The sequence below is a fragment of the Stegastes partitus genome, unplaced genomic scaffold (assembly GCF_000690725.1).
Source record: "Stegastes partitus isolate 25-593 unplaced genomic scaffold, Stegastes_partitus-1.0.2 Scaffold176, whole genome shotgun sequence".
NCBI classification, from domain to species: domain Eukaryota; kingdom Metazoa; phylum Chordata; class Actinopteri; family Pomacentridae; genus Stegastes; species Stegastes partitus.
In genome coordinates, this window is record NW_007577907.1 from 505453 (window position 1) to 527051 (window position 21599).

Below are 21599 nucleotides of genomic sequence, written 5' to 3' on the forward strand. Positions count from 1 at the left end.
AAAGCTTCCATCAATTAATAATGGTAATATCTATGAAATGAAATATCTGTACTATTAAACATTTAATCATTTTATATTATATGCCAGGCCCTTGGCATGCTATTAAGTAAATATTTTTACAGAAAAATTGGAACCAATAATTCCAGTTGATGTCAGCCTGCTGTGTTTCCCATTAATGTGTCTCATGTGTCTCTGTGCTGACTTTGCTCTGTCCATCATGTCTGTAGAGATTCAGGAAGACCAGAAGTTGCACCAAATGGTATCAATAAAAGCACAACAATACAAAGTCCCTGCAGCTTTTCAGAAAATATGGTTTTAATTTTAATAACTTGAAAAGCTTTGAGTCATACTGAAAGAAAACAATGAAAGTAGCTGCCTGGAACAGATATTTTACCAATAGGTCCCTGGTGGAGTCAGACACCTGAACAATCATCCAGAAACCATTTTTGAGTAAATAAAGGTTCTTCCAGGAACCCACAAGCCAGCAAAGTTCCTTGAGAGTCTCCTAGTTCTAAGAGAGTTAATAATTGGATGTAAACCTTCATGTATCTGTAAACAGATTGTATTGTACGATGGTGTTTAGTGTGTTTCAGGCAATAAAGAGACTGTTCTGTGAAGCTGAACACCACAGCGTTCAGTCTTGCTCAGTGGATGTCTCGTGTTGAGGGAAAGAGAGTCTTTATCAGTGCTGAGCTCTTCATCGGGGATCAGCAGCAGTCAGGCTTCATTATCTGTGTGAAGACAGCAGTCTGGCTTTGCCCCGTGTCCACAGATAAACAGCAGCCAGAGTATAATCACCTTTCACACACAGGTCTTCTCAGAAGCAACTTGTCCACACCAGGAACACAGAGACCGACCTGTGTACGTGACTTCATTCAACTGTTATCAGTCAAAACAAAGGAAATTCATTTTTTTATTCTAGATTAAAACCTTTAAAATCCAATTTTCCTGTTTATATTCCCGTCAGCTCACCTGTTTACTCTGTTTAATAATTAAATAATCACAACAACAGTATGTTAAGCAGCTTTAAAATAAAAGGTAACAAAATTTCAAAATGTTTAGTTTCTGTTAAGAATTGACATCCTATGTTAACATGATACGTGCATCCGCTTCACCGCACATGAACTCGTACACTCCAAAGCATGCTTTATTAGATAGGGGCCAGTCATCTGATAAGAGCCGATCATCTGTTTACTGCGCCGTTAGACTACAGGCTTAATTTTACCGCATTTTATAGACATTTTAGGTCCTTAAATAATATTTGGATTGTTATTATTATATTTGGAATAATATCTTATTTTTTTCAAAATTTCTTCTTAATTATATTTATTTTTCAAATACTTTTTCAGATATCAATGATAAAAAATTTGACTGTTTATTTTTAAGTTTTATGGGCTTAACAGTTGTTCTGCATTTTGTCCCAGTTTGCCTGTTTTGATATCAGACAGTTGGGCTTGTTCACATTCTGTGATATTTATGTTGCATAAATAGGAAATTTAAAAAAAGTTACTATTAGTTTTGCATTGTACAGCCAAAAACCAACATGGAATTTCTGTCTCGTGTTTGTCTGTAGCTTTAAAATTCTACATTATGAGTTTAAACAAATTGTAGTAAATGACATGTTTTTAATCATCATGTGATTTCCAAACGCCCATCTTTTTTTTTGTTTTGAGGAAAATGTGACTTTATTTGCTGTACCTATCTCAACTAGTTCCTATGTAAAGTTATTATCTTTTAAAGCTCTAAAAGTAGCTTTAGGATAACAAATAAATTGAAGTTTCTTGGCATTTCTTCAAATATACAAGGTGGAATGACAGTTTGATGCGCATCCCTGTTTTCAGAATTTTTTTATTTTTTAACTTTAAAATCCCAGAGATCAGGAAGACAGTGAATTGATGTGAGATAGTAGAGAGAGAGTTTCTAACAAATAACCAATGTTAAGGGATAAAGAAAAAGAAGCCAGTTAAGTAATTCACACTTATGCTCCACCTCCTAACGGTCAAAACCTACAGGAAAAAGAGAGATTTGAAGTTGGACTCGCAGCTGACAGAGATAGACAAGAGAGAGGAGGGAAAGATAGCGCAAGGAGGAATAAAACTAAAAGGAGACAGAAGGTTTAGCGAGAACTGAGTAGACTGTAAGTGGGACGACAGGCCTTTCCGTTAGCTCAGGGCAAGACAGTCATGTTAAAAAAAATTTAAAAAGAAGGAAAAAAAATCCAAAAAGAAACAAGAAACTTCACTGTTATTGTTGTTTGTTGCACCTGCCTCCATATCAAAGTGCTTGATGGCTGTTACCCAGGCTGTGCTCCCGTCCTTCAGCTCGTTCTCCAACCTCTCTCACTCCAGTGACAATATGAAAGTAAGTATCATTCAGATATTTCATTTCCTCACACAGAAACATACTACTTTACTTGAAGAAGTGACTGTTCGGAGCCGAAGCGGTAAAAACAACTGTATATCTAAGTGAACCACAAATTGTATGATCTGTATGATTCTGTTGATTATTTGTAGACTTTATTTAAAGTTTATGTGACATACATGTCTGTCTTTCACTGCAGTGTAGAACTTAACAAACTTTTACATCTAAACTGATGCAAAATGAGTTGAACAGCTTATGAAAAACATTAGAGTTTGAAGTAACTCTGATGAGCTACAGGGAGGGAAATGTTGGTTTACTGTATTTATTAATTTGCTTTAATCCTAAATGAAAGTAAATTTAATCCCACATGTCTACATGTGCACTAAAGAGGTTAACTGGTCTCTGTAGTGGTTCCTGTTAGGGCTGAATAATGTACAAAAACAAAATTAAAAATGATAATAATGCTTAGATTATTTTGACAATTTTCTTAGTGGGAATAGTTATTTTTGCATTTTTTTCCCCAAGTGGAACAAATATAATTTTGCTGTACCAAACAATTATTTTTCATGACATCTGGATAATATAATTTGTAGCCAGGGTGTCTCTGTAGCACCACAATGACTCATTTATAATCGTATGTTGCAATACATTTTGCCTTTTATCATAATGCAACTCCTGCAGTTTGAATATTGCACTTGGCCAATTTGCAGTTTTGATAATATTTGGATTCATTACTCAGTCCCGTTTTTTTTTTTTTTTTTTTTTTTCCAATTCATACTGGTCACAAAATTCCTTTTCTAAATAAACTTTAATGTCAGTGATAGAGGATAAAATTCAGCTTAACTGGTCTCTGTAAAAAAATAAATAATAAAAAAAAAATTCAGCAGAATCTAATATGTAATTTTTGCAATTTGACTTTGGTAAGTCTGTTTTTCTAATACAAGGTTTAATTTTTTCCGCAACAAAAGTTTGTACAATAAAGACTGTAAATTTAGAAAATACCCACTTGATTTGGTTCCACACAGGAGCGGCTATGAGGCTTCAAGTGAACTTTAGAAAAAAATGTTTTTTTAAATAATGAAGTTGTTGGATTGGACACTTATCACAAAAGAATATCTTTACAGTCAGTATAGAAGAATATCTTTACAGTCAGTATAGAAGAGAGGAACAACTGCAGCAAGCAATAACAATAACACTAAAACAGCAATAAAGATGGGTTACACATTTATGAATCTGTCATCTAAATGCTAATTGAATGTGCAGTTTTCATTTTTCACACGTTATCCTTACTGATCATCTCTTCTCACTGCTTTCCAACACCACTCAGGTGTGGAAGTCTGATGGAGGCTCTCTTCCTTTGGACCCTCCGAGCAGCAAACTGTCACCAAGCAGCTCTGAGCAGCTGCAGGTCTCTCAACAAATGGCAGAGGAGCTCCTGGATGATGACAGCCAAGCATCTTGGGACATTGAGTTCCTGCTGTCAGACTGGAGCAGCCCTTCGCCTGACCTCAACCCCTCTCTGGACAGCAACACCCAGCGGCTCCCACAGCTCGACCCAAGCAGAGTGTACCATGAGGCGGCCATGTTTAAGGACCAAGCAGGGCAGGAAGGTCTGCAGATGAACAGTGGGAGCCTCATGGCTGAGCTCCTGTCACCTCCTGAGGCCACCACAGTCCAGCCAGAGCTGTACCACAGAGGTTATAGTGACGACCAAACAGGTCGGACTTCATTTCCTAATGTACATAATGTAAATCAGTTTGACTTCCCCCATGGAGGAAATATGGACGCGCACGGCAGAGGAAGCATCAGTAAGGTCACATCATGGGACTTCAACCCCTACTATCCCCAGCAGCTCCCCTCCATGATGACCTTCCCTGACAGCAGGTTCATGCTACCTCAAGCTGTGACCCCAGACCCCCGACACTACACCTACATGCCCCACTTTAATCACAACGCCAGCCTTTTCTGTGACTACACCCACAGCCAGGCCGCTGGACATTTGTCCCTTCACCCTCAGCCCCTGCTGGTCGGACCCCAGCTGCCCCCTGGTGGGGTGGAGGGGAAGCGTGGCAGGAGAGCGACAGGGAAAAAGAGGCCCGCCATCCACAGCTGTGAATATCCCGGCTGCAGCAAGACCTACACCAAGAGCTCTCACCTCAAGGCTCACCTTCGCACTCACACAGGTAACCAGACAAGACATCAGATCTCAGCACGTAAATTCATTTCATCAATCTTTAATAACAATAATAATGAAATATTGTTTAATTATCAGGGGAGAAGCCTTACCACTGTTCATGGGAGGGCTGCAGCTGGAAGTTTGCCCGCTCAGACGAGCTGACGCGTCACTACCGCAAGCACACAGGTCAAAAACCCTACGAGTGTCTGCTGTGTCAGAGGGCCTTCTCTCGCTCAGACCATCTGGCTCTGCACATGAAGAGACACACCTGAAGCTCACACATGCACATAAAAATACAAAGCTCTGCCATTTAAACAACTTATGACTGAATCTGGGACTTGGACACACTGCCATGTTGTCATTTCCAAAAATGTTTTGTCTGTTTTGGGTTTATTTAAAAAAACAAATGACTCAGTTCAAATTCCAAAGCCTTAACATTCACTTGATATCCACAAATGATAAATACCGTTTGTAGAAAGCATCAAAAGATGCAGCAGAATGAGAAATATCATATTTTAACCAATATTATCCATAAACCAACTAGACAGCCAACAGGTGAGTCAGAGATCTGGGTTTGTGAAGAGCATAATTGCCATAGACTATATAAAAGATGGATGACATCACCCACACATTTGTAGACCATTAAGTCTTGAGTTAGAATTTGGCCATCAACTTGTTGGTCTTTAGAAACCAGAGATGACAAGTGAGGGAATCTGACTGAGGACTTCAGGTCACTTTGCACACCCATATAATAGCAACTTTTCGATCACAAGGTTGCCACATTCTAAATAATATCCTGTTTTATCTTCCATTTTCCTCTAAATCAGACCATAATTTCAGATATGAGCATTATGCTGTAGTCAAGGAGACCTGAAACTAGCAAATGAGACCATATATCCATTTGGAGAATTTTCAGAGGTGACAAATCAAGTGAGAAAGAAGGTTTTTCTCATTGAGTTCAATACAATCTGACTTATTTTCCAGAGGAGTTGCCCCCTGGTGGTTGCTAGAAAAGATGCAGGTTTTAGGCACTTCTGAACTGGCTTTATGATGTGGCCTCTAGCAACCAATAGGAAGAGGCTAGAGGTCAGTTAAGCTAGCTTGTCTGATGTTAAGTGAAGTAATGTCATTTTAATTGATAATTTATCTGATCGTTTTCAGCTTGATCCAACTTTATTCACAAATGCAGCAGTGAACAGATTTTGATGTTCAAAATTGGTGCATTTCCATTTTAATGTTAGAGTCAAGGCTTTTAAAATTAATTCCCTATGATCTCAAACTGTTCATTTGAACACTGTCAATAGACACAATGTTGAAACATATTACAGTGAAATTTAAAGACTTGCCTGCCACACAGATTTATACTTATAGGACCTTTAATGGTGTAATGATTCCCCTTATAAGCAGCACAACGATGTGCCCGACTCCAATCCTCATCCTAAACTTACTCCTAAACATAGACACAAACACAAAAACCAAGACCTACTTATTCAACCAACTGAAAAACTGGCAAGATGTCCTCGCTCTTAAGGTCTAAAAATTGATCCTCTAGAAGTGCAAGCAGCTACAATACAAGACCATATACTTATAATTTAAAGACAGCGTGTATAAAGCAAAGCAATAAAGGTCACTTCGACAAACACTGTACACACTGTGGGCATCTATACAGCGGCATGTGAACACTAACAAAATAACTTAATGTGGGTTATAATACAACACACAGTAATATATCCAGTAGGAGCTCACAGCTTACTGATGAAGTAACAAAGCTTTAATTAAATACGCCATAAAGTCCATGTTAAATGTAGGGTTATGTATTTTTTCTATTTGTTCATAAGTTTTAATTTAAGAAAAAAATGCATGTATGCCTTTTTCTTTCTCTTTTCTCTAAGTTTTCAAAGCTGTACATAATTTGCATCTTTCTCAGCTGTTTATCTTCATCTGAAAATGAGTAGCATATTTATTATCGTGATCTTTTATATCAAAAGAAGACTCTATAATATTGTACAATGTTTAAATATTTTCAAAAAAGTGCTTTAAGGTCTTTCATGTGTTGTTACTGTCATTGTAATTCCCAAAATAAAGACTTCTAATGCTGTAAAACTACTTCCTGGCGTAGGATTATTCATAGCTTATTTACTATCTTTTGTCTCAGACAATCCCAACTATACATGATAGGTCAATTGTTGATTCTAAATTGACTGTAGATGAGTATAAGCGTACACAGTTGTCAGTTTCTTGGTGTGAGCAGTAAGAGGGATATGAAACGCATCCAGGGTGAACCTCAACTTTTGCCCAGTGCTTGTTGGGATATACATGTATATATATGGGATATATGTATATTATTTATGCTGTATTCTACAAACTGGGCTGGCAAAATGAGAGCAGTGTGAATACAAAACACAGTTTTTCAAAAGATGCAAATACCAAGTGCAATGTCAGGCTTTGGGCTTCAGGTGGCAGTCTTCTCTTGTTGTTTCAGCCCTCATGCCTGCAGGATGGTATCAGCAGGCTGCTGGCAGCTGAGTGTGCTGTGCTTCTAATCTGAGCAAGGGTGAAGTTAGGATGAGAATCTGCTTATGTAACCCAGCACACACTGATTCATCCTGATTATGTCAGATGATGGAGGTCGCCGTCACATTATGTAGCTCCCTCTGTCCCTGTCTGTCTCTCTAATACATCTCAGCATGTCGGTTATACCCTCAGGAAAGACAAACAGAGAAAAGCAGACGACCGTCCACCAACATTTGCAACACATGCTTATGCATGCACACACAACAATGAATCTGCATGCTTTTGGAAACAAAGTTAAGAATACAAAGAGGACACTTTAAGTTTTAATCACACATACTGTTATAACCTGTGGCTTTTAATGTCATTTGACAAATAATTTCTGGCAAATTAAATGCTACAAAGGGTCAAGCACTAACTGAATCCCAGCAATGTCAGAAAAATAAAAAAGATGAAACTGTTGTGACTCAGTCACATGTTGTCCTCATGAGTCTATTTTAAATCGTCACTAATTATCCATATAGATGCATTCAATTCAATTCAATTCAATTTTATTTGTATAGCGCATATTTACAACAACAAGTCATCTCATAGCGCTTCACAAAGGCAGAGACAGAAACACCCAACAATCCAAAACATTTGGATTCCCTATAAGCTTCAGCAGTCCACAAGCAGTCCACAACAGTGGGAAGGAACCGAAAACCGCCGCAGGGGGAAAAAAACTCCGACAGAACCAGGCTCAGGGAGGGACGGCCATCTGCCTCAACCGGTTGGGTGGATGTAGGATGAATTATAAAATTTAGTTTACAGTTAAACAAGTTATTAGAATTTATTGTCCTTTTGTAACAGGAGGCATCATGGTGGGGGCAGCAGGATGCATCATATAATGTTTCATGTAATTCTATCCTTTCTTTTAAACACAAGTGTTTATTGTTACACGACATCTCTACAACAGAGAGAATGCCAGGAAACAGCCAAGTATGCACTATATTGGAAATGATAAAGGGAAGATTGTCCGTGCATTAGATGTCTGCATCTTGTAGTGCAGGTTGTTGATGCAGGTTTGTGGCAGGCTGTCCTGGTCTTGATGAGGTTGGCAGATATTTTGGGAGACAGAATCATTTTGTCGGTTATCCAGAACATCATGTGGCAAATTGTCTTTTTTACCATGCTGATATGAATTATTAGACAACAAATGGTGAAGCTGTGAACATGAAAATGCCTGGCTCCAGCTCTAACTAACATACTAGCATTCAGTTCATTATCATCTTTCCCTTTGTTACTTTTTCCACTTTTTGTGCACAAGTGGCTAAATATAACCTTTTCTAACAATAAGAACAGAAATAGGAGTTTTTTACTTTTTCTCTAAGCCAGATAAAAGACCATTAGCATGCTGCTTTCATATTTTTTTGTTCAGTACAATTCTAATGCTGTGTTGATGCCATATCAGAGGTATTTTCATTTTAATTTCAAGTTTTCAAACTTGTAAATGCGTTTAACATTGAAGCTATAATTACAACTGTGGAACTTTGGCTTTTGCTCTTAAAGCAGAACCAGAGAAAGCAGCCTTTTTTTTCTTTTTCTCTTTTTTTCCCCCCAAGTCTTCCTTTTCTTTTCTAAACTGGTGCCTACAATACCCACAATCTTACCAACCATGGACTTGACTGTGCAGTGCAAGTAGTGGCTACTGGAATCTAGAGCCTCTGGCCTCAAATGACATTCAAGATTCAAAGGTTTTATTCATCACATACTCATACAGAAGGTGCAGTGAAATGCAAAGTGACTGTTTTCCAGGCTGTGCAATAACACAAAGACATTAGAAAGGAAAAATATTTAAAATAAATAAATAAATGAATAAATAAAACATATGTAGAATTAGAAAAAAGTCACAATGTCATAAACATAAGGTAGAGGTCTCATAGAGATATGGATAATAGAGATGAGCAGCAGGCTATAGAGGTCTACTAGACTTTTTAAAGTATTTTTTTCCCTTTTAAACCTTTAAATCTTTTTTTTTTTTCATTTTAAACCTTGTCTACCTCAGTCTCTGTCCCTGGGGACACAAAAGACATTAATACAATGTTTTCATGTTTTCAATCCCATCTAAGTCCTTCAACAGTCTTTGTGAGTAAAATCAATGAGATTTACCTTTGATAATATGGAATAAGTGCCTAAGAAACAAACATGAAACACTCACATCAACAGAAATCTGCAAGCCAGTGTAATAAAACCCAACTTTTATGGATTAAAAAAAAAACATGAAGAGTAATAGTATCTTTAACTCTCAAACAGCCACCTTTGTAAATGTCTTGATTTATCTGATGGCCTGAACTTGGCAACACAGGATCCATTGTTTTTGGGGGTTTTTTTTGTTGTTGTTTGACCCATACAAAGGACTTAATAAACTCCACTCCAAGTTTTCTTTTTGCTGCACTGTCATGGTTCCTTGATCCTGCTAATCCAGAGCCACTAACATCCACACCAGGCACACATCAGTGCATTGGTAGCCTAACAACAGCCAAACATGTAAACAAGTTATTATGATAATTATAGTGCAACAGAAATACTCCATCAGTAATCTGTGAGTCACATCGCAAGATGTTCCACGTTGGGAGATAAATCAACATCCCCATCAGGTTAGTGATGGTCATGAGGCTCCATCTACAGCGTGAGTTTATTTTGGCACGGCGCTCAGGGGTAAGTCATTTGGGATTTAGAGGTGACATGAGGACAGAGGTAAGTTCTGACCTGTAGTGCCCCGATTAGAACAAACAAAAAAACTCTGAAACAAATCTCCTTTCCACTTCCACCTTCCAGTTCCTCCTTCCCTGTTTGCATCATGTCGTAGTTCTTTCTGTAGAGGCGGTATGCATGACTGAAGTATCGACAGTTCACAAAACAAGCACTGATGTATGACCGAAAATCGATATATTGAGCCATGAAATATTTTTCCTTCCTAGTTTCCATGTGAACAAAGCACAGCAGTGCACTAAACTGGTCAAAGGTGAAAAATGTCATTATTGTAATGCGTGTGACCGGGTCAAGGCTTAAAACCTGACAACCATGTTCTACAAACAATTACACTAATGCAATGTTCTGGCATGCATTTGGTTTCTGTTATCCTATTAGGTTTCTTTTTTTTCGTAAATCCTCACTGCAAAAGTATTAATGTAAACCATTTGATTTGATTGTTTTAGGAGAGAAAGCAGCCCGTTTTCTTCCTTTCTTTCTTTGCTCCCCCTCATGAAACCGCAGAAGAACAACATGAATGCTGAGCAGAGGAAGAAAAGGTATGCTGAGGACAGAAGTGTAATTAAATTCCATCTCTTTCTTGTTTTTTGCTCTGTGGAAGAACATAGATTATTCAATTTCTGAGTATGAGTTTCCCCCATGATGAGGTCATTTCAGGTCTTATGTTTAATCAAATTAAGGAGAGCAGGAAGAAAGAGAAACTTTGACAAGGTGAAGCAGGGTAATTTCTACTTTTGGTAAAAGTAATGCTCACGAAATAATCGAAATGATACTGATAGTAACATGAATAAAGAATTTGTCTACTGAAGTAAATTTACCATCATTCTCTATTTGCCTTCCCTTCAACTTTGTAAAGTCAGAAGCCATGTGAAAGAGAACATACTGTTAAAAATATTGTACATAAACTGTATGCTATCAGTTCTCAACATGTAAACAACTGCAGTCATTACTAATTATAGAACGATGACAATATTTTCAGATACTTCAACCCTGCAGGGAAATATTGTCCACTAAAAGGCAAAGGCGTTCTGTAACATCCTCAGTGGACTAAGCAGAAGCAGCAGCGTTACTGAGGAGAACCAGACAGGGACATTTTTAATGCAGCAGAGTCACCTCAGTTCACCAAACAAACTTCTGCACTCATGCACCCACTGAGAAACACACACGAATACACCACTGCAGTATGTTGTTGTGTTAATATTTCAGGAGCTCTGTCTCTCCAGACAGTATCTTTAAATTAATTTTCTCTGCATAATTAAACCTGGCTACTTCAGGGAGGCACTGATACCAGCTTCTTAAATGAGGCATCTACATTTGTGTTTTCTAAAGGTTGCACATTTTCAGACAAACTGGTGACTTTCAGTGTGGGAGGAGAGATGATGATTTCTAAAGGCTGATCAAATACAGTTCCTAGAAATGACGTATTTGTTCTCTTTGGAAGTTTCCCCCCTTCTTTTGCTTTTCAACATTGAATTGTGGGAAAATAATTTGTTTTTTTGGACAAGAATTTATTTCTATGGGATGCCGCTATAGCTCACCGGGTTGAGCGTCCCATGTACAGGACTACAGTCCTGATTTGGAGGTCATGAGTTCGAATCCCACTCATGACCCTTTCCCACATGTCCTCCCCCCATGCTTCTGCCCCACTTTCCTGTCTCTCTTTCTCACTGCACTGTGAGACACAAAGGCTGTCCAAGCTCTTACATTTTGCTCAGACACCATGAGTGACCAGCCCATTTAAAGTCTAGACACAAATTCTCAATTGGACTGAGGTCTGTGCTCTGACTCGGTCACTCGAAAACATTCACATCATTTCTGTGTAATTTTGTCTGTATGGTTTGGGTCACTGTGTGCTGGGAAAAAAAAAAAAATCTTCTCCCAAGTTGCTGTTCTCTTGCAGACCACATCAGATTGTCCTCCAGGATTTCTCTATGCTTTGCTGCATTCATTTTACCTTCCACCTTTACAAGTAATCCAGGGCCTGCTGCTGAGAAGCATCCCTACACCACGATGCTGCCACCACCATGCTTTATGTCAGGGATGATGTGCTTGTGATGATGTGCTATGGCTGATGTCTACAACACATCTCTCTCAAATACCTTCTGGCAAACTCTAATTGAGATTTGAATGATTTTTTTCAACAGTGTCTTTCTCTTTGCCACTCTTTCATAAAGCTTTAACTGGTGAAGAACAACAACAGTTGCTGAATGAACAGTTTCTACCATCTTAGCACTAAAGCTTGTAACTCCTTGAGCGGAGTCATAGGTGTCTTGGTGGCCCCCCACACTATTTTCTTTCTTGCACGGTCACTCAGTTTTTGATGATGGCCGATTCACATGTGGCATATTCCTTCCATGTCTTAATAATGGATTTAACTGTACTCTAAGGCATATCCAGTATTTTAAACATATTTCTGTATCCATCCCCTGACTTGTGCTTTTCAATAAGCCTTTCACAGAGTTCCTTAAAGTTTTCTTTTGTCTTCATGGTGTAGTTATATATCCAGGAGTACTGATTTACCAGTGACGAGACCTTCCAGATACAGCTGTCTTCATACTACAGTCATTGGAGACATATCCGCTCCACTCAGACAATCTCTATTAATTGTGTGACTTCTAGCACCAACTATCTGTAGATGTGTTATTTTAGGTGAGTCACTTTAAAGTTGGCAAATACTTATGCAATCACTTATTTTATATTGTTTATGAATTTACATTACTCTGTGGAAATCTTTGACATGAAAGAGTCTTTTTGTTAGAAATTTTTGTCCAAAAAACCCAGATAAATTTATCTTCGTTCAATGTTGAAAATCAACAAAAGGAAAAGACTTCCACTGTAAATGTCTGTTTTTTTTCCCTCTTGACTTAACCCCTTCCTGTATATTACTTTATCCTATCAAGACTTGATGCAACATGCATGTTTGTTTGCATGAGGGCCCCTTAGGTCTTAATGGGTTAAGATTATATGTACGAATTTGAAGAACTATTTGTTGTTTGTTTGCTATTACGCAAGCTCACATTTTGGGAATCTTGGTCGGCTCTCCAAAAGAAGGATTAGAGCGATGAAAGCTGCTATAGTACAAAGACTACTGGAAGGGACTCGGTGTCCAAGTGTGTCGAGACATGTCAAAAAGGGGAGGCATGGAAACAGGGAGGACGGGGGGAGACGGGGGAGAGGCAGTGAGCTGATTCTCCTGGTTTGAACTTGAGCGATCACACACATGAAGTCAAACAAGGCCACAGTCCGCTCTGAACTGGCAGCCAGTGCCTTTGTTTTTCAAGGAGCTAATGAAGCTTAACACACACATGAACGCACATACAGCACAGCCCCCAAATGACATAATATGTTCCCAAGCCTGCAAACCTAAACCCTAAATCCAACAATTTGCTATGACATCTCTAAAAAAAAAAGAAAAAGAAGAACCTCCGCAGCAGAGTCAAAGATGTTCTAACTTTCAGTCTCTATCAGGAGATCTGATATGGGACAACTGTGTTTCCCCGTTTCAGATTTGTACCCAATTTGTTGCACAGATTTTTCCAAGTAAAACCACAAGATGAAGTTATAAAAGCGATGTCATCTGAGTTACTTTCTCAGATCTGACAAAGCTTTTTTCTTACCAGTTCAACAGTACTCCCACTGTGTAGCAACATGGATATAAAATGAGAAATTGGTGGTGCACATTTGTTGTTGAACCCTCTGAACTCTGAGTAGTTTCTAGGCATTTTTCTTGCTCCTTTCACATATTTTACATATAGTGGGAACAATTTCATTTCAATAGAAAGTCCTGAACATCTGTGGAAACAGCACACGAATGTTTAGCAGTGGAGGAAACTAAAAACACAAAACAAAACAAAACAAAAAAACTGTGCAGTATATTACGGTTATAATGATCAATTAATAATTAATTTAAAAAAAGAAAAAGAAAAAAGGTTAATTTCTTAGTGAAAAAAAACCTGGAAATAGCAAGTACAAGTACTTCCCAAGAGTGTCCAAGTGTTACTAAAACTAGAAAAATGGTGACTCTACATACTATTGATATTTTACTACTTGCATTTTTAATTTGCCTCCATATCTTTTTGTTTTTTAATTCATGTGACTGTTGGTTGCAGCTGAGTCACTAATGGCTTCACAGTTGCACCAAGAAGTGCAGATTTTTTATTTTATTTTAATTGTTTTAAAAAAAATTTTTTTTTTTTTTTTAGCTTTTTGAATAATTGATTTAACGCAAACAACTTATTTAGGATATTTTTTAAAAATGAGATATGTGAAATAAATTGATTTTGATGAAATATCTTTTTTTTTTTTTTAGCTTAGATTTGGTGAAGTCACACACTTCACAGATAATTAATTCAAAGACTTTCGGAAAGTTGAAAATCTACTTCTTCTTTTATTGTTTTACAGTTTCTGCTTCTGACAAATGGTGCAATTTCAGTTATTTAAAAAAAAGAAAAGATAACATGCCTTTCAAGCCAGTGGGCAGGATTTGGGGTGCAGAGAGGTAATTTGCAGACAAAATTAACCCCGTCACAACATGTCTGAACTACCGAACCTCAGTCTAAACATAAATCTTGTCTGTAAAATTTACTGTCAAATTCAAATTGGTTCTCATAAAGATGGAAGTATTACACACACAGTGTTTGGCTCTGAGCTTCTGTTACCCTTGGATTTAATCTATATGAAAAAGTACCTGTTTTCTCAGTAATAGCATCGAATGCTGATATTTCTAGAAGATGTAATTGGGGACACAGGTAGAGCCTATTTTTCTTGTTTACTCTGTCTGTGTTTCTACATGCTGCTGGTCACTTAGACCGTAAGTGATAAATGAAGCATTCAACCGTTCAATTGATTTTTTCACATCTCCAATATACGAGTGCATTTATGAAGAGGTGGGTTTTCATGCTTCTGCACAATGTTTATCCACTGCACTGGAAGTCAGCTGCTTTTCAGCAGAATTTTAACTTCTCCATGAAGGAACAAGCATTGTTGCTTTGCAATTTTGCACAACATTTCAGTTATATAATGCGGAACGTGGACACGTTGTTGGCGAAGCATGTCCAGCGATGTGGTTCAATGTTGCAGCATCAATCTTTGACTCAAAACAAAGACACACAAAAAGAGTTGTGGAGGGTCAGCACGGATGATCAATATACTGTATCGAAGGGATTATGGTTATACTCCCTTTTCCCTTCCTGGCAAATCATTCTGGTTTTACAGAGATGACTACAGAGAAGTCACCAAGTGGCAAAAAAATAAAGCCAAGAACTGCTGGCCACTACAGCCTAGTGCAAAAAACTTGTGTGTGAACATGAATATGAAGTTCCAGAGAAGGAACTTTTTACATCTATTAACCAACTTTTTTTATCTGGAATTTTTCGATAAATCATCTACAAAAATGCAAAAAAAGATGAAGTGCTGCACTAACAAAATTACAATCTACAATCTACAGTTTCATTTTGCAGATGCTTTTATCCAAAGCGACGTACATCTGAGAGTGGATACAACACAAGCAAGGATCTAGTCAGGAGAAAACAACATGGATAAGTTCAATGTATACCTTGAAATTACACTTCAAGGTTTGCATTTCTTGAAACACATTGATTTGAACTAAATAGTTATCTGGTCCTTTGTTTAATGTTGTTTGTGACTGTAGCAATTGCACTGTTGCTCAACCCACTACTTTGGTCCAGATGGAAATGTCTCCGCATCTATTATAGGCTGATTGTCATGAACTTCAGTAAACATATTCACATCCCATTCTGCATTGCTTATAGGAATGTTGGTGACACCATCAGGCCATATTCTGAACTAGTTCAATACTTTGGTTAGTAGCAAAAGAAATGACAGTTCCATCATCTCAGCTGCAAAATAGTAGTAAATATTAGCATGCAAACTAAGTTAACTAATACAGTGAACATTGCACATTCTGAAAACAGCCTTGCCTGCAGACACTTAATTAAAATGGTCTAATAAGCATTCCTACCTTGTAAGACAATCCACAAATAAATGCTAAGTAATTTATGTCTGATCTGTCTTTAACTGTTAAAGTTTAATATTGTAAATACATCTGCAAACTTTAATACAATTAGTGACAATTAACAGAAAAACTGTACTGTTTCTGCAAATTCAGAGATGTTTGTTAATGTGAAGTATCTTTAGTTATCATTATAGTTAACTTAACTTGTTTTCATTAGTTTCTGATAATCTGTCAAATCACAACATTATTATCAGCCATCCTTTTATATATCTTTCTATTTATCTAACTATAGATCTTATATATTATACATAATTTCATCATTTTTACAATTCTTTATTAAGCACTAGAAAGGAAAATGACTGCATTTTTTGGTGTACTGGCAGTTTTTTTTTGTTTGTTTATTTGTTTTACAGTGTTGCTAAAGTAATAAAAAGATGTCACATGTTGATTTAAACTGGAAATAGGTAGAATAATTAAAGCCCTGTGATGATTTTTTTTGTCTGTGTGTTTAATCAAATGTGATTTTTAGAACTGAGTCTTAGACACAATAAGAACCATGTTGATGTATTTTGTGCTGTGTAACTCTCACGCTCCAACAGGCTGTTAGCATTTCTAGAAATATTTCAACTAAGAGATAACTTTGAACAGGGAATGGGAATCATAATGTTTCATTTAACCTAATTTGTTGGCAGCACATTCAGCTGAACCTTGGGACAGCAGGACAGTTTTCTTTTCACAGAGTTTCACCCTGACCTCCTCTGTGAGTCATCACAGCATGTCGCAGCCATGCACCAACATGTTCCAACCGGTCAGTCAGGGTCACAGAAGCAAGCCCAGGCTGACATTGTTGTTACTAAACGATCCAGAGAAGACCTGCATGAATTAAATGGGAAGTGTTGTCTTGTTCAAGGGAATTCAGCGAGAGCCACACAGAGACAGAGCGGCCGAGTGTGAAGCGTTTCCATGTGCAGGGAGGAAGTATCACTAAGCAGCAGATCGCTCCGGGAACAATGTTCCTTTTTTTCTGTGTAACCTCAACTGAACTTCCAGCGCTGCACAGTCCTCACATGCTCTCTCGCTGTGTATTACGTAACAGCTTGCTTTGCCATTCACACCAGCTTTCTCGGGCATTGGAGAGGCTTGCCCTCCGTACGGCTGTCTTTACATTGATCATTTATGTGGTCATATAACTTACAGATTAGCTCCTGGGTGCAGTGACACAGGGACAAGCTTCTGTTCTTCTTACACAGTCTGAAAAGAGAGAAAATGTACAGATACCTTAAAAAACTGTTGAGTCTGATGAGTTAATCTTGTGATGAAAATAAAAATATAATCATATGCTCTTTTTGTGCAGACCTGTGATTTTTTCTAAACACAAAGTGAGCACATGCACAATGTTAATTCCATAAACTATGCACCTTGACCTGCATGTTATGGGCAATCACCTGCAAAGAGCAAATGAGGACAACTAAAGCCTCCATGAACATTGTCCACACATGCTGTTGTAACCTGAGGGACCTAATCTAACACACTGATGTATAAACAAAAAAGAGGACACAAAACAGTTAGTGGGTACAGTGTTAAATGGACATCGAGTGATGCAACAATCAATAAATTCAAAATAAATTCTTTCAATATTTTTGAGGGTCACAGTACCAATCAAAACTACTCAGTTAAATCAAACATTTTATACAATTTACTTCTCATTTTTTTATTTTTTTTATTTTTATTTTTAAATAAAGCTGATTTCAGGGAATTTCTCCATTTTGTTACTGCATGAGTGAAGAAATGGTTTAACATATTAAACTTGTTCAGCTACTGGCCATGCAGAATAAACAAACACTTTAAGGTACAACTGTGAAAGTAAATACTTGTTGTTGACACGTCTTCTACGGTTAGCCAGGGGAATATATATATATGTGTATGTTTAGTCATGCTAGCAGCATGTACTGCTATATGAAAAGTCATGAAATTTTGAACAGACATTCATGAAGATCAGTAACCAACTAAAAATCAGTTGCCGCATTAATCAGAGCTGCAGTGGCTGTCCTCATGACACCACAGACAGTGTGCTACTTGCATAATCAAACTCCGAAAACCAGACTGGCAGCTGCATCATACCTGACACAGGGGTTGGAAATCAGAGTTTCTGTGACTGACGAGACAGTTTGAAGGACACTGCATAACATCAACCTCTACATACAGCGTCCAAGAAAAATCTCTTCCATGTGCTTCAGCTCAAAATCACAAAATTAAACTTTGCTAAAGGACATGAAAAGAAGCCTGAAAAATGCTGAGATCAGGTGAGAACAAAATACATTTGTTCGGCTCAGATGGCGTCACAACCACAGTGAAGAGCAAAAGTAGTTGATTATCACCATGAGAATGGTAGAACATCTCTGCATTACATCTGGAAAAATATTATGCACTAATTGTTTCACTGGCTACCTGGTCATTTTAGAATTGATTTTAAAGTTTTACTGATCACATATATACAGCTTGTCAGGGTGCAACCCTAACCTAAATTACAGAAATGTTGACCCCATACGAGCCAGGTTGCAGCCCTCAGATCTTTAGGTGGGGCCCTTGTGACTTTCCAAAGTTGAGGTTTCAGTCTAAATGGGACCATACTATTAGGAACCCTGGGACTTGGAACAACAATAATCATTTAAAACCACTTCTTTTAAAAAAAAGTTTGTAACGGCATCTCTTTTACTGTCTTTTACTCTATACGTTGGCATTTTGGTATTTTTATTACTTTATTTGTATTTGTTAGTGTTTTTATTAACTTATGTATACTGAAACTGAATACTTTGCATTTAGTTTATTTTGCTGTGTCCTGTTTTTTCTTCTGTCCCCCCCTTTATTTTATTTTTTTTTTTACTTGCTTGTCTTTTTTAAAGTGCAATAGAAATAAAGTCATATTTAGTAATATTCGCCTCTGTTGTGCAATGGGCTTGTGATGAAGTTGCTGAGGACAGATAAGGCAATAATGTCTTTATTGTAGGTTTGTTCACCAACTACAGTGCATGTTGTTGTCACCTCAGCAGTAAATCCCAATATCTCCTAATCTCAGTCTCACATGACAGATAAAAGAAACTGCTGTGGTCACTACTGCAGGGCACACAGGGTTTATTATTATCATTATTATTATTATTATTACTATTACTGTCATGGATATGTTAAAACAGGAGCCTCTTTTTTTTTTTTTTTTAAAACAACGTGATCTGCTTTGTGTTTTCGCGGCAGCGCGCCTCGTTGCTGTTGGTTGTGTTTTGACTCCACCGGCTTCCCGTCAGGAGGAGGAGGAGGAGGAGGAGGAGGGGGTTACCCGGGGTGAGGTTCCGACCCCGGCTGAACCGGGAGCGGTGGGAAGGACCGACTCGGAGGGTGATGAAGAGTCTGGAGGAGTTGAAACATCCAGATGGTTTCATGAAGCTTCATGTGCGTCCTGCTCGTCGAAGCTCTCAGCAGCTGCTCGATCTGTGAGTAAAACGACTTCTTTCTTCTTTTTTTTTGTTTTAAAGCCACTAATCTCACCTGTTGGTTTAAATATCAGGACTTAATGTATCGTTTTGAAAGTTATTACTATTATTATCATTGTCTAGAATTTAAAATGAGATGAGATTTAAATATGACACGTGCTTTAAAGTTGTACAAACAGGCTGATCATATGCAATTTGGATTGAATTAACATAAATTAACATTTCATTTAGCTTTTTGGGTTTTTTTTACATTTATTTTCCGCCACTAATCTATCTGATCTACTCTAATATATTCAGTATAAGCTTATTTTCATGCTGTAAATCAAGGTTTTCTGGTTTATTGTGATTAAAATAGTAGCTTTAGCATCAAATTGGACAGTTGGCATTAAAAGTCAGCATTGTCCACTTCATTTGGCTGTTTTTCAAATTCAAATTATTAGGATTTTTCTTGTATTTTTAAAACTTTTGTTAAAGAATTTAATATTTACAACCTTGGTAAGAAATCCTCAGCTCACCACATGCATTTGTGTTTTTTCACCACTAAGTGGAGCCATTACAGTGCAGGTCAGCCAGAGCCTCCAGCCTTCACTGAGACAGTTTGATCATGTCGGATCAGACTGTGGGACCCATCACCCAGGACCAGCCAGCACCTCCCGGAGTGGCCGGTTCCTTCACCAATGAGGCCGTCTCCATCCTGAGCTCCACGAGCCAGCTGGCCCGAACCCTCCTGGGTCACACCTTCGCACTCAAACGCCACGAAAGTCCCGCCAACGCTGAAGCCATGACTGGCAGCAGCTGTGATGAAGACAGCGGAGGTGGTGCACGGCGCAAACGGGAGTTCACCCCCAATGAGAAGAAGGATGAAGGCTACTGGGACAAGAGGAGGAAGAACAACGAGGCGGCCAAAAGGTCCAGAGAGAAGCGGCGGGCGAATGACATGGTTCTGGAGAGGAGGGTTCTAGGTCTGCTGGAGGAGAATGCTCGCCTCAAGGCCGAGCTGCTGGCCATCAAACTCCGCTTTGGTCTGGTCAAGGATGCATCTGAGGTGTCCATCCTGCCACTGTCTGCACCCATCTGTGCCCAGCCAGCACCTTGCTACCACACTGATGCCCCCTCATACCTCAACACCAGCACCCACCAGAACCACCCCCAACCTCAGGGGGCCGTCTATGGGTCGAGGGCGTCCGAGCCTCCCTCCAGTCACAGTGCATCAGAGGAGAGCAGCCTCTCTACCTCCTGTAGCTCCAATGTGGGCAGCCCTGTGTTTTTTGATGACACACTGGTTCCTCAGAGGGAGCTGGTGGATGAGCAGCACATCTGTCCAATGGAAGTCAGTGAGAGTCAGTATGCCAACAGACAAGAAGAGGGTTTGAGGAGCCTCCCACATAAGCTCCGTTTCAAAGGCCCCGGAGGCAGCAACGATGGAGGGGAGATGTCTCCGTCTTCTGACAGCAGACACAACGGCCTCCCCGTCGCCACCGTGGGACCAAACATCCAGATCAGAAACCAGCAGCAGCCCAGATGGGATGCTCGGACGGAGAGTCCTTGGTCCAGGGAGGAGGCCTGCGGTGGGCAGCAGTATCAGGGTTCATCCTCTGGATATTATAATCACTTCTTTCAGCAGAACTCGAAGTACAACAAGTGTTCAACAGAGGACATCAGTCTCAGGTCGCAGATCGGCTGTTTGTCTCAGGAAGTGGCTCAGCTCAAGAGGCTCGTCTCTCAGCAGCTGCTCTCTAAGATCGCTTAAAAAAACGTGAATAGAGGAGGAACAAATCCAGACTGACATCTGTCAACCTCATAACCCGCTCATCTCAACAAAGCACCGGTGTGAGCAGCTACCTCTGACAGGACAAACTTTATTAACAGCGCTTGTTTCTCTGTTTTCTCTTATGATGAACAACACATTTAATAACCTAAAAGTGTTTTCTGTCTGGGTCATGTCCTGGGATCGAGCTTGTTTCACTGTATTTGAAAGATACTGTGCAAGTCTTGAATGAGCACTGAATAGGGATGTTAGATGGTAAAAAGCAAAGTGTGATTTATCTGTAGCACAAAAGTGAACATTAACACCTGTCCTCACGTCTGTCCTCGGAAACAGCTTACATTTGTTTGTTGCATAACATTAACTTGTGCTAAATGTGTGATAAATGTGATTAAAATGACTTCTTGGAGTGCACTGTGTCTGCATCTTGCTTTATCTTATGACAGCAATTTACATAGCGTCCACAGTCATCTTCACTGTTCACTGCTGGATTTGAAAACAAGATTATATTTTATGTAAATAACTTGGAAAAACCTTTTATGATGAAAAAATTGGAATTAAAAATATAATCCAGGA

The 21599-nt window shown here is 38.6% G+C and overlaps 2 protein-coding genes across 2 annotated transcripts; both read left to right on the forward strand.

Moving 5' to 3' along the window:
• Positions 1 to 2065: 2065 nt before the first annotated feature.
• Positions 2066 to 6643, forward strand: klf1 (Kruppel like factor 1 (erythroid)). Its single transcript, XM_008279927.1, has 3 exons — positions 2066 to 2361; positions 3689 to 4544; positions 4634 to 6643. The coding sequence occupies exons 1-3, from the start codon at positions 2287 to 2289 to the stop codon at positions 4807 to 4809; spliced, it is 1107 nt and encodes a 368-aa protein (XP_008278149.1). The 5' UTR covers positions 2066 to 2286; the 3' UTR covers positions 4810 to 6643.
• Positions 6644 to 19193: 12550 nt separating this feature from the next.
• Positions 19194 to 21437, forward strand: LOC103355950 (uncharacterized). The gene is made up of 2 exons (XM_008279929.1): positions 19194 to 19258; positions 19804 to 21437. Exon 2 carries the CDS (start codon positions 19863 to 19865, stop codon positions 21006 to 21008), a length of 1146 nt encoding a protein of 381 aa, XP_008278151.1. The 5' UTR covers positions 19194 to 19258; positions 19804 to 19862; the 3' UTR covers positions 21009 to 21437.
• Positions 21438 to 21599: the final 162 nt, after the last annotated feature.